This window comes from Dipodomys merriami, unplaced genomic scaffold (genome assembly GCF_024711535.1).
Source record: "Dipodomys merriami isolate MVZ:Mamm:240054 unplaced genomic scaffold, mDipMer1.0.p SCAF_24, whole genome shotgun sequence".
In the NCBI taxonomy this organism is placed as follows: Eukaryota; Metazoa; Chordata; class Mammalia; order Rodentia; family Heteromyidae; genus Dipodomys; species Dipodomys merriami.
Window position 1 is genome coordinate 25,492,282 of NW_027203826.1, and position 20,226 is coordinate 25,512,507.

Genomic DNA, 20,226 nt, shown 5'->3' on the forward strand with positions numbered 1-20,226 from the left:
AAAGAGTACTCAGTAAATACGTGTTGTATGAATGGGATACAGCTACCCTGGCTAGTCATTGATTCAAATGATGGAAGTTTCTACCCAAAATGACAGTGCAGTGAGATTCCTACTTCAGTTCATAGTAGTAGTTTAGTCTTTTGCAGAGGGCAATATAGCACAGAAACTGTTTTTGCATTAAGACTGTCACCCATGGATTTCTAAAGTTTTAATATGAACTCATCTTTGGAGAAGTGTTACTTTATATAAAGAAAGTTGCAAAAACTATCACATACTTCTTGAGGATGAAGCAGATGCACAGACTAAGATACCCACCAGTCTATAAAACAGTATAGATTGAAAACATTTGTTCCTAAGTACGGATATTTATAGGACTGTTGGTATGCCACTGAAGTGTTATTTAAGTCTGAACAACCCAGGTGCTAGGGACATATGGTTAGGGATCCTGAGGACAGACCACATCCTGAGGGGTGGTGTGGAATTTCCTCTAAGAGATGAATAATATTGTCAGTTAGCCATCCTGGGATGATTGTAGAAACCTACTCTGGGTTTCTACTGGGGAAGTAGAGACCGGCTCTTGTTCTGGGGAAGGGATATGGTGTTTGGAGTGAATGCTAAGGATGGTAGCAGAGCTGGTTTTCACCATGTGGAAATCCACTGAAAACAACCAAGGCAAGAACTTGAGGTCTTACGTGCAAGCCAGCGAATAACTTGAACCAACTGTGTGATTTTTCTTACACTCTATCTTGGCTATTCCCAACCATTTAGTAAAGTTTGGTTACTACTATTGCCTGGGCTGGCCATGCTTAATGGGAGTTAAAAGACAGGCTCTTATCAAGGTCTGACCCCTTGGTAGAGAACGGCAGAGATGTGTGGGGTTGGCGTAGGGAGATAGCAGGCTTCTCTGAGTTTCAGTGATTCGTGGTAAGAATGGTGGGCTCTGGTATTGACTCAACAATGTCATGGATTTGTGAAAGGAAACATAGAAAGATCTCACTGGATTTCCATAAGTCTCTTGGGGAGGGGAATTCAATGGAAGGATCGATCTTGCCAGGAAGTGGCATCTTGGTATTTTTCTTTTTATGTAGCCTTGTTTGTTTTCACACAGAGTCTCACCCATTTCTCTTCTGGGGTTAGAGGTCAAACCCAGAACCTCAAACACATGCAGCAAGTGCTCTATGCATTCATATCCCAGCCCCAGGATCCTTCCAAGCCAATCACGTTGCATTGACCCTAGGCTCTTTTTGGTGGGATCTTTATTGTAGAACAAGGTGGAGGAAGAAGGAAGCTGTGGAAGTGTTTTTCTCTGTAAGTGTACTAGGGCCAACTCGGGGGAGGAGACCTAGACAAAGGACTTGTGTGAGGTGACAGGTTACAGGTGAGGACAAGTTACCCACTTGGGGACTGCAGGTCCTGGTCTTGACATTTCCAAGTTAAAAGTCTGGAATTTCTTTTCCACCTGAAACTTTATGAGGATTAGAGAATTGATTTGAGAATAATTTAATTAACTTGATATTGCAGTGAAAATAGTAGGTACATTTCTACACAAGATTCAGCTAACAAGATTCAGCTAACCACCTACCAAGATAGTGGCATCTACCATAGCTTCTCATATCTTTCACTCTTGCCATATCGACTTTGTGTCACTAGCAGCTAGGCAATAAGTCACACCTTTTTATTGCAAGGCTAAGGATTGTATGAAGAACATTTTCCTTTTAACTGTAACTCCCTGTTATTAACCTTATCACACTTGACACATGACTTGGTGCTTGTCTATTGTGCTATTGTTGGTCACCTGTGAAATTATCATTGTATGAAATGTCACAAGCTTACAGGTGACATTTAGCAAAATGAATTCAAGAGTTAATAGATGAGGAGCATAGGGGTTTATGTCTATAATCCCAGCATTTGGGAGACTGGACAGTAGGATCACAACTGAAAGACAAGCCTGGACTATTTAAGTGAGACCTATCTCAAAGAAAAGAGTTATTAGTCAGATATACATGTATCCTGCAATTTTCCTCCCAATCTTTCAGGACTGAGCATTAAGGGTCATCCTTATTGGGAAATAAACCAACACAAATAAATTCAAACCTTACAAATGGAACTGGTTACATCTGTCCTGTTGCAGCTTTCAGCCATTAAAAATATACTGAGGGCTGGGAAGGTGGCTCAGTGGTAGAGTGCTTGCCTTGCATGTCTGAGGCCCTGGGTTCGATTCCTCAGCACCACAAACGCAAAAAGAAAAAAAAGCCAGAAGTGGCGCTGTGGCTCAAGTGATAAGAGTGCTAGCCTTGAGCTGAAGAGCTGAGGGACAGCGCCCAGGCCTAGAGTTCAAGCCCCACGACCGGATTCCCCCCCCAAAAAAAAAAATTTAAAAAAATATGCTGGGTAGCTGGCTTTCAAGATGATTTTGCTGGGAAGCTGGGAAGAGGAAATATTTTTGTTTGTTTTGTTTTACCATACAATCGTAATTTCATCAGATGTGGGAAACTTTGTGAGCAGTCCTGCCTTTTGCTGTGAACTTTGTCCTAGGGTGCATTTTTAAAATTATTTTTAAAAGATTATTCCCTCCTTGAGCTTGATTCTCTATTTTTTTTCTTTTCTTTTTATTTGATTTTATTTGATTTTATTTGTGAACATACTGTACAGAGGGGTTACAATTACATGGGCAGGATAATGCATACATTTCTTACCAAGCATTGCAGCCTCCTCCTTTGTTTACCCTTCACCTCCTTGATTCTCTAGTTTTTGGGGGTGGGGAATGGTGGTATAGGAGTTTGAAATTTGGGCTTAAATCTTGGTGAGCTAGATCTCTGCCACCTGAGGCATGCTTCAGCTCTTCTGTGGCCCTGGTTGGTTTGAGATCAAGTCTTGGTTTTTGTACACTCTGGCCTGGGCTGCCATCTGCCTAGTTGGGCTCCCACTGTAGTCGGGGTGACAGGTGCATGCCAACATGCTCATTTTTTTTTCTGTTGAGAAGAGGCAAGACTGGCCTTAAACAGAACTCCTCCCAATCTCTACCTCCCAAGTAGCCCACCTGTGCCCAATCCTGTCTGATATTTCATTTGTGTGTGTTGGGGGTGGGGGGTGGTTCTGGGGTTGGATTCAGAGCCTCAGGTTTGCAAAGCAGTCCTCTATCTGTGGAACCATACCTCCAGTGCCTTATGAAGCTGGTCATCTTTTGAGCTAGGTTCTGAGTTTGTGCCTAGGGTTGGCCTGGGCGTATGCCTACATATACTCCCCCCGGTGTTGGGGTGACAGGCACACACCACTGTGTTCAGCCATTGCACTTCCTTTACAGTTGGGATAATAGATATGAACCATCATACCCAGATCACCGGCTCTTAAGTAGCTAGGCAGGTGTTACCCAGCTAAGCCCAAAAAAATCATAATAGGAAGTGGCGCTGTAGCTCAAGTGGTAGAGCGCTCGCCTTGAGCTGAAGAGCTGAGGGACAGCGCCCAGGCCCAGAGTTCAAGCCCCACGACCGACAAAAAAAAAAAAAAAAAAAAAAAAAAAATCATAATAAAAGATTTTGTTGTGAAACTGAGGAAATAATATTGCTACTTTTTTTCTTCTAGTTTTTAGCTTCTCTTTTTACTCCTCCCTCCTCCCCTTCCTTCTTTCCTTTACTGTGCTTCAGATGCAACCGAAGATCAATCACACATGCTAAGCACACCCTCTAACGAATTACACCTGTAGTCTTAATGTTTTCAAGTTATTAGAGTCCAATTCTTTTTAACTCAAACATTTGGCTTTCAATGAGTAAAAAAAATGTTGCCATATATATGATAATTTTGTCATTGAAGTCCTCATATTAGTTAATTGCAAAATAAATACTATTTTCATTTAGGCCTTGTATATCTATCAACAATTCTCTGTTTTACTAAAGCAAGTATTCTTTAGTTCAGCATCCCATAGAAGAATTTGACTGAATTCTAGAATAAACACAGATGAGCATAGGAAGATCATTCAAATTGAGTTTGACTCATTATTTTTCCAGAAATGCATATTTCTGTGGATTGTATTAAAACTCATTATTTTTCCAGAAATGCATATTTCTGTAGATTGTATTAAACTCTGGCTTCTTTGCTTCCTCTGAGCTGGCTCTTAGAGCATGTCATTCACATGGTTGGGACAGTTTCCTCAGTGGCTTGCTTTTCAACTCATCTAAAACACAATCTATTACATTAAAGTAGTTTTAGCTTACAAGAAATTTTCCACTTAGAAATTGCTCACAGGCCAGTACCTCCTTCCCTCCCCACGTAAGCACTCTATACTCAAAGAATTCTGGCTATTAAAATGTCACGAGTAGTCTATTTCATTTTTGGCCAAGTTTCCAACTTCTGATTTGAAGGTAACTGAGACCAGAATCGAGATCAACTTCTTATTTAAAAAAAAAAAATTGGCTTTACAGAGTAATATGACCCTGATGCTTTCTTTTGCAGTGGCCAATCTGTGGGTATTTGGAGGTAACAGGCTCAATTAATTATTGATAGCAGCTCTGCTTTGCTTGCTATTTTATCTCTACCCTAAGGCTGCTTCTCTGTTGGGAGCTAGCTAGAGAACATTCATCTAGAAGTTAACCTGTCTCTTTGAGATGACATGGGTTTTCTCTCTCCCTCCTTTCCCTTTTACTTTGTTATCCCAATACGCCTCCTCAGTATTAAGATACTAATGAGATAGGAACTTTCTTAGCATAACAGCAATCAAAATTGTAGAGATGATGGTTTCATCTTGAAATTGTCTACTCTGCACGCGCGCATGTGTGTGTGTGTGTGTGTGCGTGCGTGTGTGTGCATACACATGGGGCTTGAACTCAGAGACACAGTGCTGTCCCTGAGCTTTTTTGCTCAACTCTAGCACTCTGACACTTGAGCTACAGATCCACTTCCTGCTTTGTGGTGGTTAGAGCTAAGAATCTCATGGGCTTTCCTGCTAGAGTTGGCTTTGAAGCTTAATCTTCAGATCTCAATCTCCTGAATAGCTAGGATAACATGCAAAAGCCACTGGCACTCGGCAATTGTCCACCCTTTCAAAAAGGAAAAGATTTAAAGTTTTCTCCCATGACCACAGAGTAAGGACGTACCATGCTGTGTCAGGAGCAATGGATAGAACCCCAAGGCTGGAAGGGGGACATCCCTCTGGGGGCAGAGAGGATCACGAAGTGTACCAAGGAGATGAGAGGAGGAGAGCACAGAGAAGGGACTTAGTCCTTAGTCCTTAGTCTGAGAGTGTAATATAAGAGCCAGCTTTGAAATTGGGCCTAAATCCATGTGTCTTACAATGTAGTTTCTGAAATATGTTCACCTGGAATGCCACATTTTTGTTAAAATTTACAGTCCTGCCTGAGTGTTAATGGTAATTCTAGCTGCTCAGGATGTTAAGATCTGAAGATTAAGCTTCAAACCAACCAGGGCTGGAAAGTCTATGAGATTCTTATCTCTAGCCACCAAAAAGCCAGAAGTGGATCTGTGGCTCAGGTGGTAAAACACCAGCCTTGAACAGAAAAGGGAGAGTGCCTGGTTCCTGAGTTCAAGCCCCAGTACCGGCAAGTGTGAGCTCATGTGTGTGCACACACATACATGAAAGAAAAAGAAAGGAAGGAAGGAAGGAAGGAAGGAAGAAAAGCATACTGTTGAGCCTAATCCATAGGCATGGACTGAGCATGGTTACTGATCACTCTCTCTCAGTGAATTTGAGAACCTTTGTTAAGGCAGTGCTGATTTAGGTTTGGCTCACGCTCACTTTCATTTCCCATCTTATATGACCAGCGTTCAACAGGGACTCATATCTGTGAACTCCTGGATTTAAAACAATTGTGATTCTCACGTTTGCTAGAGTTCAGATGTCTATTACTGTGCTTTGAAAATGGAAGAATTCTGATGAGATTTGTAGAAAGAACTTACTGGATTAAATTCCAAAGTAGGAATATAGTCACACTTGTAGGGGAACTAGAATTATCGACCAGAATAATACTGTATCAACAATAAGAATTAAGTACCAAAGTCTTCCTCACAGTACCTAGCTACTTCTCTCCAGTAAAAGGGAGTGACTGAGGAGTAAGAGATTTCTTCTAGGCTTTTCTTTTGTCCAGGTTCCTTATTTTCCATCTACTGAAAAGCTAGTACTGTTCCCAGTTATGTGATACAATCAGAACAGAAGAGTGTATGTGTATTTTGCTTTAATCAGAGTCTTGCTCCTAAGGGAGAAAAAAAATAATGTTCAGTGTTTTCCCAGGGAGATGTCCCAGGACACTTTTCCCAAAGGACCGCGTCGCTGATTCATCCATTCATATGAAATTTCTCAAAGTTGCTTTGGTTTTGTTTCTCCCTTTGCTAATGTTAATAAGATGTATGCTATGAAGAAGCTCTAGAGGACAGGAGAGGTTGGGCTCCGGAGCTCGCTCCTCTGGGGGCAGAGCCTCCTTTTCAGTGTTCTAACACTCCTTGGTTGGAAGCTGGCCCTCCATGACATGCACCTAGCGACATAGCAAAGCGACTGGTGCCCCTCCTCCATTGCTGTGTGGCACGTTTCTGGTAGCAGGCAAGTGCTACATTGTCTACCAGCTGACTAGTTTGGGGTTCCTGACTTCTCTCACTGCTAACCAGGAAAGTCTAAAGACCTAGGATTCTGCAGCTGTATAAGCTATGTGACTGCTGCTGACTAATGGGGAAGTGTATAGTGTTTGCTTCTGAATGTGAAATTATAGGAAACTTGAACTTGAGAGAATGCTTAGGCCGTGGACTTTACCATGATGGCAACGTAATATACTTTTATTGTTTTCTTACTGGGAATTTTTACGAGTCCTTATCTGAGACCACGTGCATGCTGAAGAAAAGGGAGGAGCATTTTTATACACATTCTGGAGGGGCTGTTGTGTCTTGGGCTATGTAGGAGGACCGCTCGGCTTCTAGTTCCTGAATCTTCTTTTCTTTTTCCTCCAGTACTTCTTCCAAGTGACTGATCTTCTCTGTCTGAAGGGAGAGTTGGCTTGACAGCTCCATAATCAGGCTAATTTTTCTATCACCTGCTTCCACGGGTGGGAGCTTTCCACATAGCTCTTCTGGCCACTGGTCTGCTAAAGTAAACGAGAGAAGGAAAGTCGGAACAGTTTTCATTGCGGTTCCCAGAACTGAAATAGGAGGGAAAATGACAAAAAGCTTTATTTCTCATGTTCTCAAAAGACGGTACAGATATGCTGTCGTCTGATTAGATACAATGAGAACAAAATCTAGACCCAGTGAGGGAAAGAGTGGGTGCACAGGACTAAACTTCGGAGTCTCTTGAGAATGAAGAGCTTCTGTCTACTCTTTAGATATATGTGTATTTAACTTTTAATTAACTGTGGGAATGAGCTGACCTCAAAAATCCAATCCACAAACAACAGCCATCCCTAAGTTTTATGGTACGCTTTTCTTTAACAGCCTCCTGCCAAATCTGCAATTAAGGAGAAAAAAATATGCTTCCTATTAAATTTTTATCTGATTGATTTTTTTTTTAAAGGCTTGGCCTGGTACCTATAATCCTAGCTACTCAGGAGCCTGGGATCTGAGGATCACAGTTTGAAGCCAGCCCAGGCAGGAAAAGTCCTTGAGACTCTTATCTCCAATTGACCACCACAAAAGCTGAGATGGAGTTCTGGCTTAAGTGGTAGATTGCTAGCTTTGAGCAAAGACGCTCAGGTGCCCAGGCCCTGAGCTCAAACCCCAGGATCATCACACACACACACACACACACACACACACACACACACACACACACACACACACACACACACGGTTTCCCTTTCCCCTTCTGGGGAAAATAATCAAGAGAAAAAGCTAGCTTCTCAAGGCAAGCTTTAGGGTTGGGGAAGATTGGAAAGTGGGAGGGTGGGAGGTATGTGGAAAGGGGTTAGCCCTGTTCTAGGTAACTTTGCAGCTTATCTGCCCTAGAAATTCCATTCATCTGCATATGAAAGCTTTTCAGCATTTCTTAATAAAATCACAAATTCCTCTCTGATGTCAAAGCTTACTCTTTATTAATTTCTATAACTGCCTCTCAGTTAAGGATACAAATATGAATAATGAGGGAGAAGGGGACCCCAACAATGAGATGAAGCAGAAAGGTGTTCTGGAATACTCAGGGCTCATGTAAGCCGTTAGTTCCCTAAAGTAAAAACTATCTTACTCAACTCTAGTACCACCGTCTTCTTTACCATTCTTTCTTCAAATTTCCATCATCAAATTTCTCTGAGCTACCTAAAAGGCAGTCTTAGCTGTAAGTAGTAGTGAATGTCAAGGCTTGAGCATCATTTTAAGAATAGGAGTCAGCTGGGCGCTGCTGGCTCACGCCTGTAATCCTAGCTACTCAGGAGGCTGAGATCTGAGGATCGCGGTTCAAAGCCAGCCTGGGCAGGAGAGACCGTGAGACTCCTATCTCCAATAAACCACCAGAAAACCGGAAGTGGCGCTGTAGCTCAAGTGGTAGAGCGCTCGCCTTGAGCTGAAGAGCTGAGGGACAGCGCCCAGGCCCAGAGTTCAAGCCCCAAGACCGACAAAAAAAAAAAAAAAAAGAAAGAAAAAGAAAAAGAAAAAAAAGAATAGGAGTCCATGATATCCTGACACATGGCTGACACAGTTGATTGCTATAATTGAAGGTCCAGCCAATCCCCAGTGGAAGAGTTTGTAGGCATGTACGGCCATGGCTCACTGTGTCCCTTCCTATCAAGACACTAATACCATCAGAAAGACTCCATTCCCAAGATCTTATGGAGCAAAATGACTTCTAGCAGCGGCCATTGGTAAATACAATCACATAGTCTGTAAGAAATGAGTGGGAAAGGATCCTGAATCTGAAAACAAGGAGAGTTGGCTGGAAGCCTTTGACTGACACTGCGTTGTTTTATGTTATTAAGTGAAAATGCTGGTTACAAGTTGAGCTAAAGGGTATGTATATCAAAAAGGATCATGCAGGAATGTTTTATTAATACTTTCTTTACAAGTACACTACACATATTTTTGTTCTATTTCTAAGCACATTAAAAATAATACGTTTTTCTAAACCCTTCAACAAATGGGAGATTTCAAGTGTTTCCTATTTTATGTGCATTGGCGTTTGTCCTATGCCACCCTAGCGAGTTTTCTGGACTCTCTCACTATTCCATTCATCTTTCCTTAACAAGTGCCCTTCATCTGTAACAGGAAGGTCTTGGCACCCTACCTATCCCGAATCTCAAACAACTGCAGGCTTCTCTAGACTTTTGTCAACAAGGCCGTGGTTCTTAAACATGAGAGTCCTGCCACCTGACCAGATAAACCCAGGATTAACTCCTTACACTCTGCAGCACACCCAGAGGCAGTCACAAGAAAGATTGAGTCTGAGAGATAGGAACCTGATTAGCCACAGCCAGGGCATGAGTGTGTCACAAAGGATTTTATCTACATATAGTTTTGTCATTATTTCCACTGTCTACCACTTTGAAATTGGGTATTAGGGGTTTGTAGACATAGCTCAGTGCTAGTACCTTTGTCTAGTTTACATAAGACTTTGGGCTTAATCCCCAGAAGGGAAAAATTAGTTGTAAAGTAAGAGTAAGAACGAGGGTTAAGGATTGTAGCAAAGAGGAAACAAAAGACAGGTTATATGGAACCATGAGGCTCACACCTGTAATACGAGCTACTGAGCTACACAGGAGACTAAGATCTGAGGATTGAAGTTCAAAGCTGGGAAAGTCTGTGAGACTCTTATCTCCAATTAACCACCCCAAAAGCCAGTAATAGAGTGGCAGCCTTGAGCAGAAAATGCTAAGAAACAGCACCCAGGCCAGAGTTCAATCCCCAGGACTGGCATGCACACACACACACACACACACACACACACACACACACACACACACACACACACACACACACACACACACACACACACGACGTGTTGTTTTTACATGGTTTGAATATAAAATGTCCAGCCGTCTCACATGTCAAATGCTTGATCCCCAGCTGCTGGTACTATCTGGGGAAGTTTTGGAGGTTTTCAGCAGTGAGGTCCAGGCAGACAGGGTGGCCCCTGGGCATGCTTTTTTCCCTTCCTCACTTCTCCACTTCTTGTCTGCTCTGAGGTGAACGCTCTCCTCTCTCTATATGCTCCAGTTCCATAAGGTTCTTCCCAAGGGCACTGGACCCAACCACTGCGGTCCAAACTCTCAGAAACTGTAAGCCAGAAATAATCTTTATTCTTTGAGCTTGTTTTTGTTAGGCACGTTTGCCACAACAATGATGAAGTGACCAATTTGCTCCTGGAGAAGCAGGGCCATTGCTACGAATAAACCTGACCATATGGGTTTAAGTTGTGATGGTGGCTAATGGGGAAAATGTGGAGACATGGAGAAGCAGGGTGGAGGCAAGCTAGAATGGTGCAGGCAGAACTTAGTGCATGAGCTTTGTTGGGAATTCAATGATAGGCCGCTCATATCACATTCTGGCAAAGGAGATTTTGACCTTTTTTTTTTTTTTTTTCTATTTCCTGAGATTTGAAGGGAAGCTTGATTGTCATTTGCAGGGAAATGGATGAACCTGGGATACCACCATGTTAAGTGAAATAAGTCAGGCTCAGAAAGACAAAGGATACATGTTTCTTTCATATGTGGAAGTTAGACCTAAATCACAAACACACACACACACATGTATACATACAGGGGTCATATACGTCTATACACAATTATATTAACTATAATATAGGCAGGTGAGGATTCCAATGGTGTAACTCCTTTGAATGACTAACATAGTTTAACACAATGAAAACTGAAACTTTTGGAGTCGGGGATGGGTGAATGGAGAGAGGAAAGGTGGGAGAATGCATTTAGAATATCCAAAGTACCTGTGTGAGAATGTAACAGGTAAATTGAGGGGATGGTGTCATTTGGGAGAGAGGGAGGGTTATCGAGGGCTAGGGACACTGAGCAACATTTATTAGACTCATAAGCTCACATACTGAATTGATACCGTTTTGTACAACTACTTAGAAACAATTTTCAAAAAAAATCTTAAAAGGAAGTAGTACACCAGTTTGGTGAAGGGAAGTTCAATGCAGCATAGAGTTTGGGCTGAGGCATGAATAATGATGGATGTTTTTGGCCAGGTTTACAGAGAGAATTGGGAGGGGAAAAAATCAGAGCAGAAAGGTTTTACGTACAGTTTGATCATCAAAGGAGCACATAGAAAGTTGCAAGAAAGCGGGGCAGGGGGTGGGCATGGTTGTTTTATGGCAATAGCCATAAAAACAATCAAATACTTTGTATTGAAACGGTAACAAAGATTCTTTGAGGACATCAGGGGAATGGGCTGGACCTCACTTAGCTCAAGATCAAGGTTATAAAAGTTTCAGCTACTTTGAAAGGCTTGCCTTTGAGAAGAAAGTTCCAGGATGTGTTTTATGTACAGAGATTCTTGCCAGGAAAAGTGTTTTCCCCATATCCAGGCACCCAGACACTCAGAGGTTGGGCAGCCATGTTCCAAGAGGACCTAGCTCCTGGTCCAGCAGTTGGCAGACTTCAGCATCATCTGCCTGATGCTGGTTTTGCAGGCCTACAGAATGCAAGAGCTCTGGTGACCTGGAAGCTTCCTTATCTCAGGAAAGCCAAGACCAAACAATGGTGCGACAGGGTTGCAACCCCAGAGAGGGTGATGCTGGAGGCTGAGAGGGTGAAACCTAAGTGATCCTAGAATCCTAGAGATACCAGGATGCGGATCATCTGCCAGAGAAGGCTGGAGGCAGTGAGCACAGCCATTTCAAGGGAGAAGCTGTGCTGGCAGCAACCAGCAAAGCCCAAGGGTTGGAGATGCCCAGCCCGCTGGAGCTCACGGCATTATTCCATTATTAGCCCTGGATGCTACACAAGCCGCTACAAGATTTAGTGTGCTCAGCTAAGTCTTGGTCTTGCTCCTGTCCAGTCTTTTTTCTCTTTTCATGGACCATTTGCAAATGGCAATGTGAATTCTGTGTCCTTGTCTTTTGGGAGTACATAACTTCTTTTTTATTCACAGCTAAGAGTTTGCCTTGAGTCTTAGAGTTTACTTTAAGAGTGGACCTGTTATCCTCTATAAATATATCCAATTTATATCTGTCAATTAAAACTAAACGTACAAAAGAAACATACGAATCAAAGTAACTGCATTTAAATAGTCACACTATTCTGTTCAATTTATAACTCAATCACTTTAAAATGACTTATTTATAATTTTATACCATGATATGCTTCCCACATCACTAAAAAATTTGTGAAATTGTACAAGTGAGATGTACCAGTCTAGGAGAAACATTTTCAGTATCAAACCAGGATAAAATTGGACTTCTTACTAACACTGGAACTGTTAAGACTTTGGAGACTCTTGGATATGGATTAAATTTTATATTAGAAGATGGCCATGAGCCTCTGGGGTTCAGGGGGGAAGGTATGTTTTTTTGTTGTTGTTGTTGTCATCGTAGGTCATGGGGCCTGAACTCTAGGTCTGGCACCATCCCTCAGCTCTTCAGCTCAAGGCTAGCGCTCTACCACTTGAGCCACAGCACCACTTCCCGCTTTTTCTGCTTATGTGGTACTGAAGAATTGAACCCAGGGCCTCATGCATGCAAGGCAAGCACTCTACCCCTGAGCCACCTTCCCATCCTGGAAGGTATGGTTTACGTAATAAAATTTCCCCATAGTCTCACATATTGCTTTGTTCCCAGCTGGTGTGCTATTTGGGGAGGTTCTTGAAACTTCAGGAAGTGAGTCCTACTTGGAAGAAGTGGGTCATTGAAGTAGGTCCAGTCCCTCTTGCCTTCCTCATTCCCTGCTCTCCATGGGGTGTGTGGTCTCCTCCTCCACCTGCTCCCACCACCTCAATGTTCCGCCCAGGAGGGTGAACCATGGCTCACTTCCTTTGACAGTGTAAGACAAAACCAATCTTCTCTCCCTTAGGTTGTTGTCTGTTAATGCATTTGTCTCACTAGTAACTATTACACACACGGTGGAAGCTGGGAAGGTTTAGAAAGATTTATGAGAGACACTAAGAACATTTTGCCTGTGACTAGGCCAGATGATGCCCACATTTCTATGTCAGAAGAAATTGTGACATTTGCCTTTGGCCATTTTCAGCTTTCCATTCTTTATAACTTCACAACTTTCATGCTCTTAGCATGTGTCACCAAAGAGTTATAAAAAAGCTAATAAGAACTAAATAGATTAGAGGAGAGATAATTACAGTTTAAGGAATAGATTCAAGCCAGAGATTTAGAAGATATTTGGTCTTGTCTGGCACCAGGGGACAGGAATTATTTCTGTAACATCTTCGTGATGATTCTGTAGGCCAGTGGCTTTCACATAGCTCTTTATCTAACAGCTGCCAACCTGAAACTAATGGATCAGACTTGCATTTTGCCATCACTGTAGCTATAAATGTTGTAGAGTTCACGGGTGGTAAGCTGTGATGCACAGATGGAAAAGAATGGAGTACCACCTGCTACCCATTAGAGAAAGAGCATGTAGTGTCATGTTAGGCCAGAAAGCCTACAATAGGTGAAGATATTGCTTTATGAAGCCAAGAAGTTGATCATTTTCTGTAAACAGTCTTATAGTTCTGAATGATAGGGTAGTAAATAGCAAGAAGTTTTTAAAAATTCATTTATCACTTTTGATTTTCTAAATTCCTCTTGACTGGCACCAACCAAGTGTCCACCAAGCAGAGAAATGCTGAGGAACACTGAGAAACACTAATTTGTGAATCAAATGTCTCTGACAGTAGGAAGCACATTTGTGGGATTGTGTCTTCCACAGTTATCTTCTTGTTCATTTATTCATCCAGTAATTAATAATTGGGCCCTGGCACATACAAAGAAAATAATGTGATGTTGACTCCTACAGTCATGGCTCCATGATGGGACATGGGAGAGACAGCCCCAAGTTAGAATTAAAGAACAGTCAGGATTAGCTTAAACAAACACCTCTAGTGTATACTCAGTCATGAAAGTTTGCTTTTCTCTCTGTCTTTCAAGCGGATGACCAAGGCTGCCAAGTATTTACTCAATATGAAAGACTCTTACCGGTGAGGTGATTAAATACCTCATTCCCCAGAGCCACCCAGGATTAGTGTTTGGCCTGGGAGACTGTGCCAGCCTCCTCCTCCTCTGTACGAATGCCCATCTTTCTGAGTCACTGAGGGCTGGTTTGGAAAGCTGTGTGTATTTGTCAACAACTACCAGGGAGTCTAGTTTCATCTCTTGTCATACTTGGACTTGTAAGTTTGGCACACTCTTAACAATATCTCTCTTTCAGTTGAATAACAAAATAAACGACGACCACAACAACAAAAACCCTTTCCAAGTTTTCTAGCCTTCCCATGGGCTTTGGAGAATGACGGTTCTCTGAAATCAATGATGGACTTTTCTTTTGCATTCTTGTATTGTGTCTTCAAATTTTCCCCATCCTCCTACTTTAATGCTTTGATTTGTTCATGAAGATCACGCTCTAGACTGTCAAATGACTGACTTCAGTGATGTTTCAATTTCCTTCCACAATGCTTAAGCCATTAGGATGGCTCTGAAGTTGGCACGTACTAATTGGGGAAAATGCAAGCAGCACTGTAAAGTAAGGATTGATTGGTTAAATATATGTGATCAGTTAAAAAATTACCATGGAGTATGATGTTTGTTAGAAATGTTTGAAATCATATCCTAATGATAGTCAGTTGTATAATAGGATTATGGTTTTAGAGGAAACGTGTCAGATGCAATTATAGGCTACAGAGAATACGTATTTTTGCCTAGTAGGAAGCATTCATCTAAGAGTTTAAAAAATCTGCTTTCCTAAGAGCCTTGAACGAGAGTAAATACTTAGCTGATACCATTATGGAAGGTCTTCAGCCCTGAGGGCTTGGGTTCGTGCTCCTCCAAACAGCTGAGCAGAGAGCCTGTGGAGCAGGTGGTGAAGGGGAAACAGGAAAAACTAGTGGGAGAGAAGCTTGCAGGAGGTGGTTGTTGCTTATCAGTCATCTGGTCCCAAGCAGATAAGGTGCCCTGTGTCCCTAGCTGCTAACTCTTACTCATTTACAAGTACCAGAAATGCATTTCTCACAGCTCCCTAGGCTGAGAAGCCCAAGCCCGAGACTCTTGCTGGTTCACTGTGTGGTGAGGGCCTGTTCCTCACAGATGGCACTTTCTACTTATCTTCTCATGGCAGGAGGGCTGGCTGGGGGTTCCCTCCAGCCTCTTTTATAAGGGCAACAGCTAGTTCCATTATACTGGCAGTATAGTGGTGGATCGAGATCCACCCATTAACCCCAAATCCACTTCCCTCTTTGATGCGGATACTAAAGCTTGAACTTAGAGCCTCAAGCTCTTGCTTGGCTTTTTCACTCAGGGCTCCTAGTTGACCCATAGCTCCACTCTTGGCTCTTCGCTGGTTAACTGGAGATGAGAGTGTCCCAGACACTTCCATTAGTGAAGATGTGGAGCCTGGATTCTCACATCTCAGCCTCCCCAGTAGCTAGGACTGCTGGTGCCCAGGTTCTACCTCTTAATCCCCACACAGTGGGTATTCGAGTCCAGCAGGAGGATTTGAGAAGGTTGTAAGCATGCCAAACACAGCAGTCAGAGCCAGAGTGGGAGATCTGGCTTATGAGAGTTCATTGAGGATGTCGTTGGTAGTTAAGAGACCAAAGAGGATGAAAATCACCAGGCCTACCAGTAGTGCTCACAGCGTAGTGAGGGGTGAGGGATGTGGATTGAGGGTGGTACAGAGCCTTCTCATCCTTTAATGCTTGCTTAAGACACAAAATCCCTCCAGTATCCATGGGTACCACTTAATGAAATGCTAACTCCCAGCAGGTAGAGCTGAAGTGTCTCAATAGCTTCGTGTCTGTTCATCCCATTTCTGCTGCTTTGGTCTGTTGTCAACTCGACCCAGGCAGGCGCTCCACTACTTGCCTCAAACCCTTCAAATGACTTTACAGGCCCCAACAATCTTCAAGGCCTTCTATGGTCTTTTATGCCAACATATCTCCTACTTCTCTTCTCTAGAATAAACACAGAATTTAGTTTACATTTCCGCCATCAGCATTGCTATTTCTAGCACACTGGACATGTTTCTGTCCCTAGGCCTTTGCAGTTACTATTTCCTCTTCCTAGACAACTGTACCCCTGAGGTGTCCATAGCTAGTTGTTTCAGTTTCTTGAGGTTACCTTCACACAAGCTTACCTTCACAACTTCACACACCTGATCCCTATTACTGAATAGTCAAAATTCCTATTTCTTGCAATGATTTGACTAACAGATAGTATCTGACCAAATCTCTATTTCTTAAGTTGATTTGACTAACAGGTAGTTTCAACCCATTCTTTATTTTATATTTATCTTGTCTGTATCTCTCCCACTAGATTAAAACCTCTGTAAGAACAGTTTCTTCATTAACATTTTTTATTAACACTACATAGCCTGTGCTTAAAACAGTGCTTGGGATATAGTAGATAGCATCCTTACGCATGGAAGTTAACTTTATTAAACTTATGGTACAAGATTGCCACCAGAAAAATTCAGTGGCTCATGCCCATAAGCCCAGCTACTCAGCAAACGGAGATCTGGAGCATCCCAATTTGGAGCCAGCTGTGGGACAAAGTGCGAGACCCTGTCTCAACTAATGAAAGGCTGGGCATGGTGGAATGCACCTCTCATTTCAGCTATGATGGAAGCATAAATAGGACCACCACCATCCAAGCCTACCTGGGGAATAAACACAGACTTGATTCCAAAAATAGTTGTAAAGCAAAAGGGCTAGAGCCATGACTCGATTGCTCAGGTGCCTTTCTGGCAGGGATAAGCCCTGAGCAATTCTATCCCCAGCGTCATCACCAAAGCAAAAAAGAAACAGAACAGAACAAGGCTGGCCAATAGGGGTGAAAAGGACCAGAAGTATTTATATACACAAAATGAAGTGTCATGAATTAAATTTTTTACTTTGTTCAATTAATATATGCTATTAAATAAAAAAAAAGCCCAATGGAGTCAAGGGCTTCAACTGGTGCCTCATTAAGATGGTAGCTAGATTTTCCCCAAGCACTTACTTACACTAAAAGAACCATAATGGCAAACAGTTGTGATTTTGTAACATTGCATGCAACACCTATGGTTTACTTGTTTCAGAACTAGAAAATAAGGGGCCTAGGAATGTGGCTTAGAGGTACAGTGCTTGCTTAACATGCTTGAAGCCCTGGGTTCCATTCCTTAGTACCCCATACACAGAAAAAGCTGGAAGTGGCGCTGTGGCTCAAGTGGTTAGAGCTCTAGTCTTGAGCACAGACAGGCTCAGGGACAAAGCCCAGGCCCTGAGTTCAAGCCCCATGACCAGCAAAAATAAATAAAATAAAATAAAATAGTTGATCTCCTAGACCAGTTCCAAATCTATGACTTAGATTCTAGAAACTATAGAAATGACTTCTGAAACCTAGCACCCAGACATAGATGTAGAGAATTGAGGGCCTCACTCTTTTAATTCTGGTTGAGTGAATCTAGAATGTCTGGAAACCTCCCAAGGTCATTCTGATGAACAGCCAGCTTCTACCATTGAGTCTCTCCTGGCTTACAAGAGGCACGGTAAAATCAAGCTTTCAGGGGCTGGGAAGGTGGCTCAGTGGTAGAGCGCTTGCCTTGCATGCATGAGGCCCTGGGTTCGATTCCTCAGCACCACATAAGCAAAAAGAAAAAAGCTGGAAGTGGCGCTGTGGCTCAAGTGGTAGAGGGCTAGCCTTGAGCTGAAGAGCTGAGGGACAGCACCCAGGCCCAGAGTTCAGGCCCCACGACTGGACCCCTCCCTCCCCCCCCCCAAAAAAAATCAAGCTTTCAGCTAAATCCAAAAAGATCAGCAATCACCCAGGCAAGTTTCTTCTTGACGGGACTACAGTGCTCAGAGCCAGAGGCGGGAATGCACATCTCTTCTGTTTCCTGTCCCCCTGCCTCTCCCTGCATCTTTGACAAGGCTTTGCTTATCAATGTCACTGGCTGGTTAAAGACACAGATGGGCCTGACAGCCCCTGCTCTTCTCTAAGGAACTTATGTCCCAGTATTCTCTTGCCAGTTCTTCCATGGCTAAAATCATCTGGAGCATTCACAGAGAATGAGGAGTGTTGGAGGGCTGGCTTTGGTTTCACTTCTGTTTCTGTTTCAGTGAATTCCTGTATCTATTTCCTCCAAGCTGAATGATAAGAGTCTCCTTTCCTTCCCATAAGGAGTGGACAACAAAGACGGGCTTGGCAGGAGCAGAAGAAGGACAATCACACCTCCCTTTAAGCTGCAAGAGCTACCGCCCCACAGGATGAACAGAATCTTCGCTTCGAAGGCCCAAAGCCCAGGCTTCATTCCTGGAGCTTCCTGGTCAGGTGAAACACCCAGAAAGACTCTGAAGAACATCATTACAGAAAGGTGCATGGTGCTTCTGCTTGTGGTGGTGGTTGTGTGGAAAAGCAAGTGAGGTGGTGGTGCTATGAAGCGAGTAACATTGCTGATGTGCAGGCCTGTGGTAGACAGAGTTCTCTGTGCATTTCAGCATGGCGACTCTGAGGAAGACAGAATGAACTCTGAAAGGCTGCCCAATTGCAGTGATAAGGACATGTACATTAGTAAAGCGACCCAACTGGAGGATAGTCCTTTTTTTACTGCTTAAGGAGGATCTTTTCAGAGGAAGAAGAGACTGGGGATGTGGCCCTTGGCCCAGACAGAGTGGCCACAGGTGGCTTTTATCCAGGCCACTTCATCTGCAGGAGACAGCCCTTGCCTCTGCGTACCTGTCTGTCCTCCTCAGCCTTCCTGGGCCAAGATGTCTCTGTGCCAGTGCTCAGCTTAGCTCTGTAAGTGCCCACCGTCAGTCACCCCTGGCATCTCATCCTTCTGTGTTTGGCTTCTGGGTTTCTCTGTGTTAACAAATTTGTTTTTTTTTTCCCTATTCACCTGTTGTCAGTTTATTTTCTAGGTTCCAATTAGCTAACTGTCCGAGGACAATGGGAATTGAAAACATCCCTAAGCTGGACCAGGTGGGAGGTTGAGGTAGAATCCAGTGGCCAGATGTTGCCTAATAAGCCAAGGCCGGTGCTGTGTTCCATCTTCTGTCTATTCACCAGCTGGGCAAGTGTTTCATTGGGGTGAGGGTAGACTGGCTCTCCCTTCATGGGGCAGATTTCCTACCCACCACTTCCTCATACCAGCACTTAGGGCCAGGAGGGGTTCTTCCAGACTGAAGACACACAAACACCATTCCCATGGATTAGACTAGAAAGAAGTCAATCTAAGCAGAAGGGAGGGACTTGGAATCTCTCTTATTCTACAGTGAATGAGACCCACAGTTCTGGCTAGCAAGGCTGGCTCTTGAGAGAATAAAGGGTGAGAGGCAGTGACCAACAGACTGGCAGGAAGCCAGAAGGTAAAAATGGACCCTGGTGGGAGGGTTAGGAAACCCAAGGGAAGGAGAGACCCAGGAGATTTTGAGAAAGGACAAAAGAGAGAAGACAATGGAGGGAGGCCTGTTTCTGTGCTTATCAGAGAAGGAATCAGTAGCCACTCAAAAGGCAATTGAAGGAATCAAAGTCAAGATGCGTTTTTGGTTTTTAGAGTGCATGTTGCACTAGTGGGTCAAATGTGAGACATTTTCCTGTTGTTCCCTCCCTTCCTTACCCCTTCACAGAAAGGAAAAAAAAACAATTTATTCTTTTTTTTTTTTTTAAACAGAAGATGCTGTAGTTTCTGCCATTGTGTAGCACTGATGCTTTTGTTATAATCATTTTTAGCAGGGTTTTTGATCAAGAACATAGACAGCCACCAGTGGCTCACACCTGTTATTTCTAGCTACTCAGAAAGCTGAGATCCAGAGGACTGCAATTGGAAGGCAGCCTAGTCAGAAAATTTGGTAACATTCTATTTTCAATCAACCAGCAAAAAGCTGTGCTGGCAGCATGGCTCAAGTGGTAGAATGCTAGCTGTGGTCTAGCAAGTCAAGCAAACACATGAGACTGAGTTTATGCCCAGAAGTGCTTGGGTTTATCAGGACTTTGTCCATTTGTAAAGAGAAATAAGTCTTGTGTAGAAAGACTGAAAGTCATTTTAAGTTAGTTGACTTGACACAATCAAATGTTCCTTAAACCTCACCCCATTCTTCATTTTCTCTCTTTTGACTAGTCTTGGGAAGATGACCATTGCCACTAGTCTGCCTCTTGGTTAGAGT

The 20,226-nt window shown here is 43.1% G+C and overlaps 1 protein-coding gene across 3 annotated transcripts in view; it reads right to left on the reverse strand.

Moving 5' to 3' along the window:
• Window positions 1-6,749: 6,749 nt before the first annotated feature.
• Window positions 6,750-20,226, reverse strand: part of Ccdc192 (coiled-coil domain containing 192) — a 160,099-nt gene continuing 146,622 nt past the window's right edge. For 2 of the 3 annotated variants that reach the window (XM_070034130.1, XM_070034128.1), the window contains one exon: window positions 6,750-7,082. In XM_070034130.1, the coding sequence (XP_069890231.1) occupies window positions 6,856-7,082 (227 nt within the window). In that variant the 3' untranslated portion in view covers window positions 6,750-6,855. The remainder of the gene's footprint in view (window positions 7,083-20,226) is intronic. The other variant, XM_070034129.1, reaches the window with a different exon arrangement.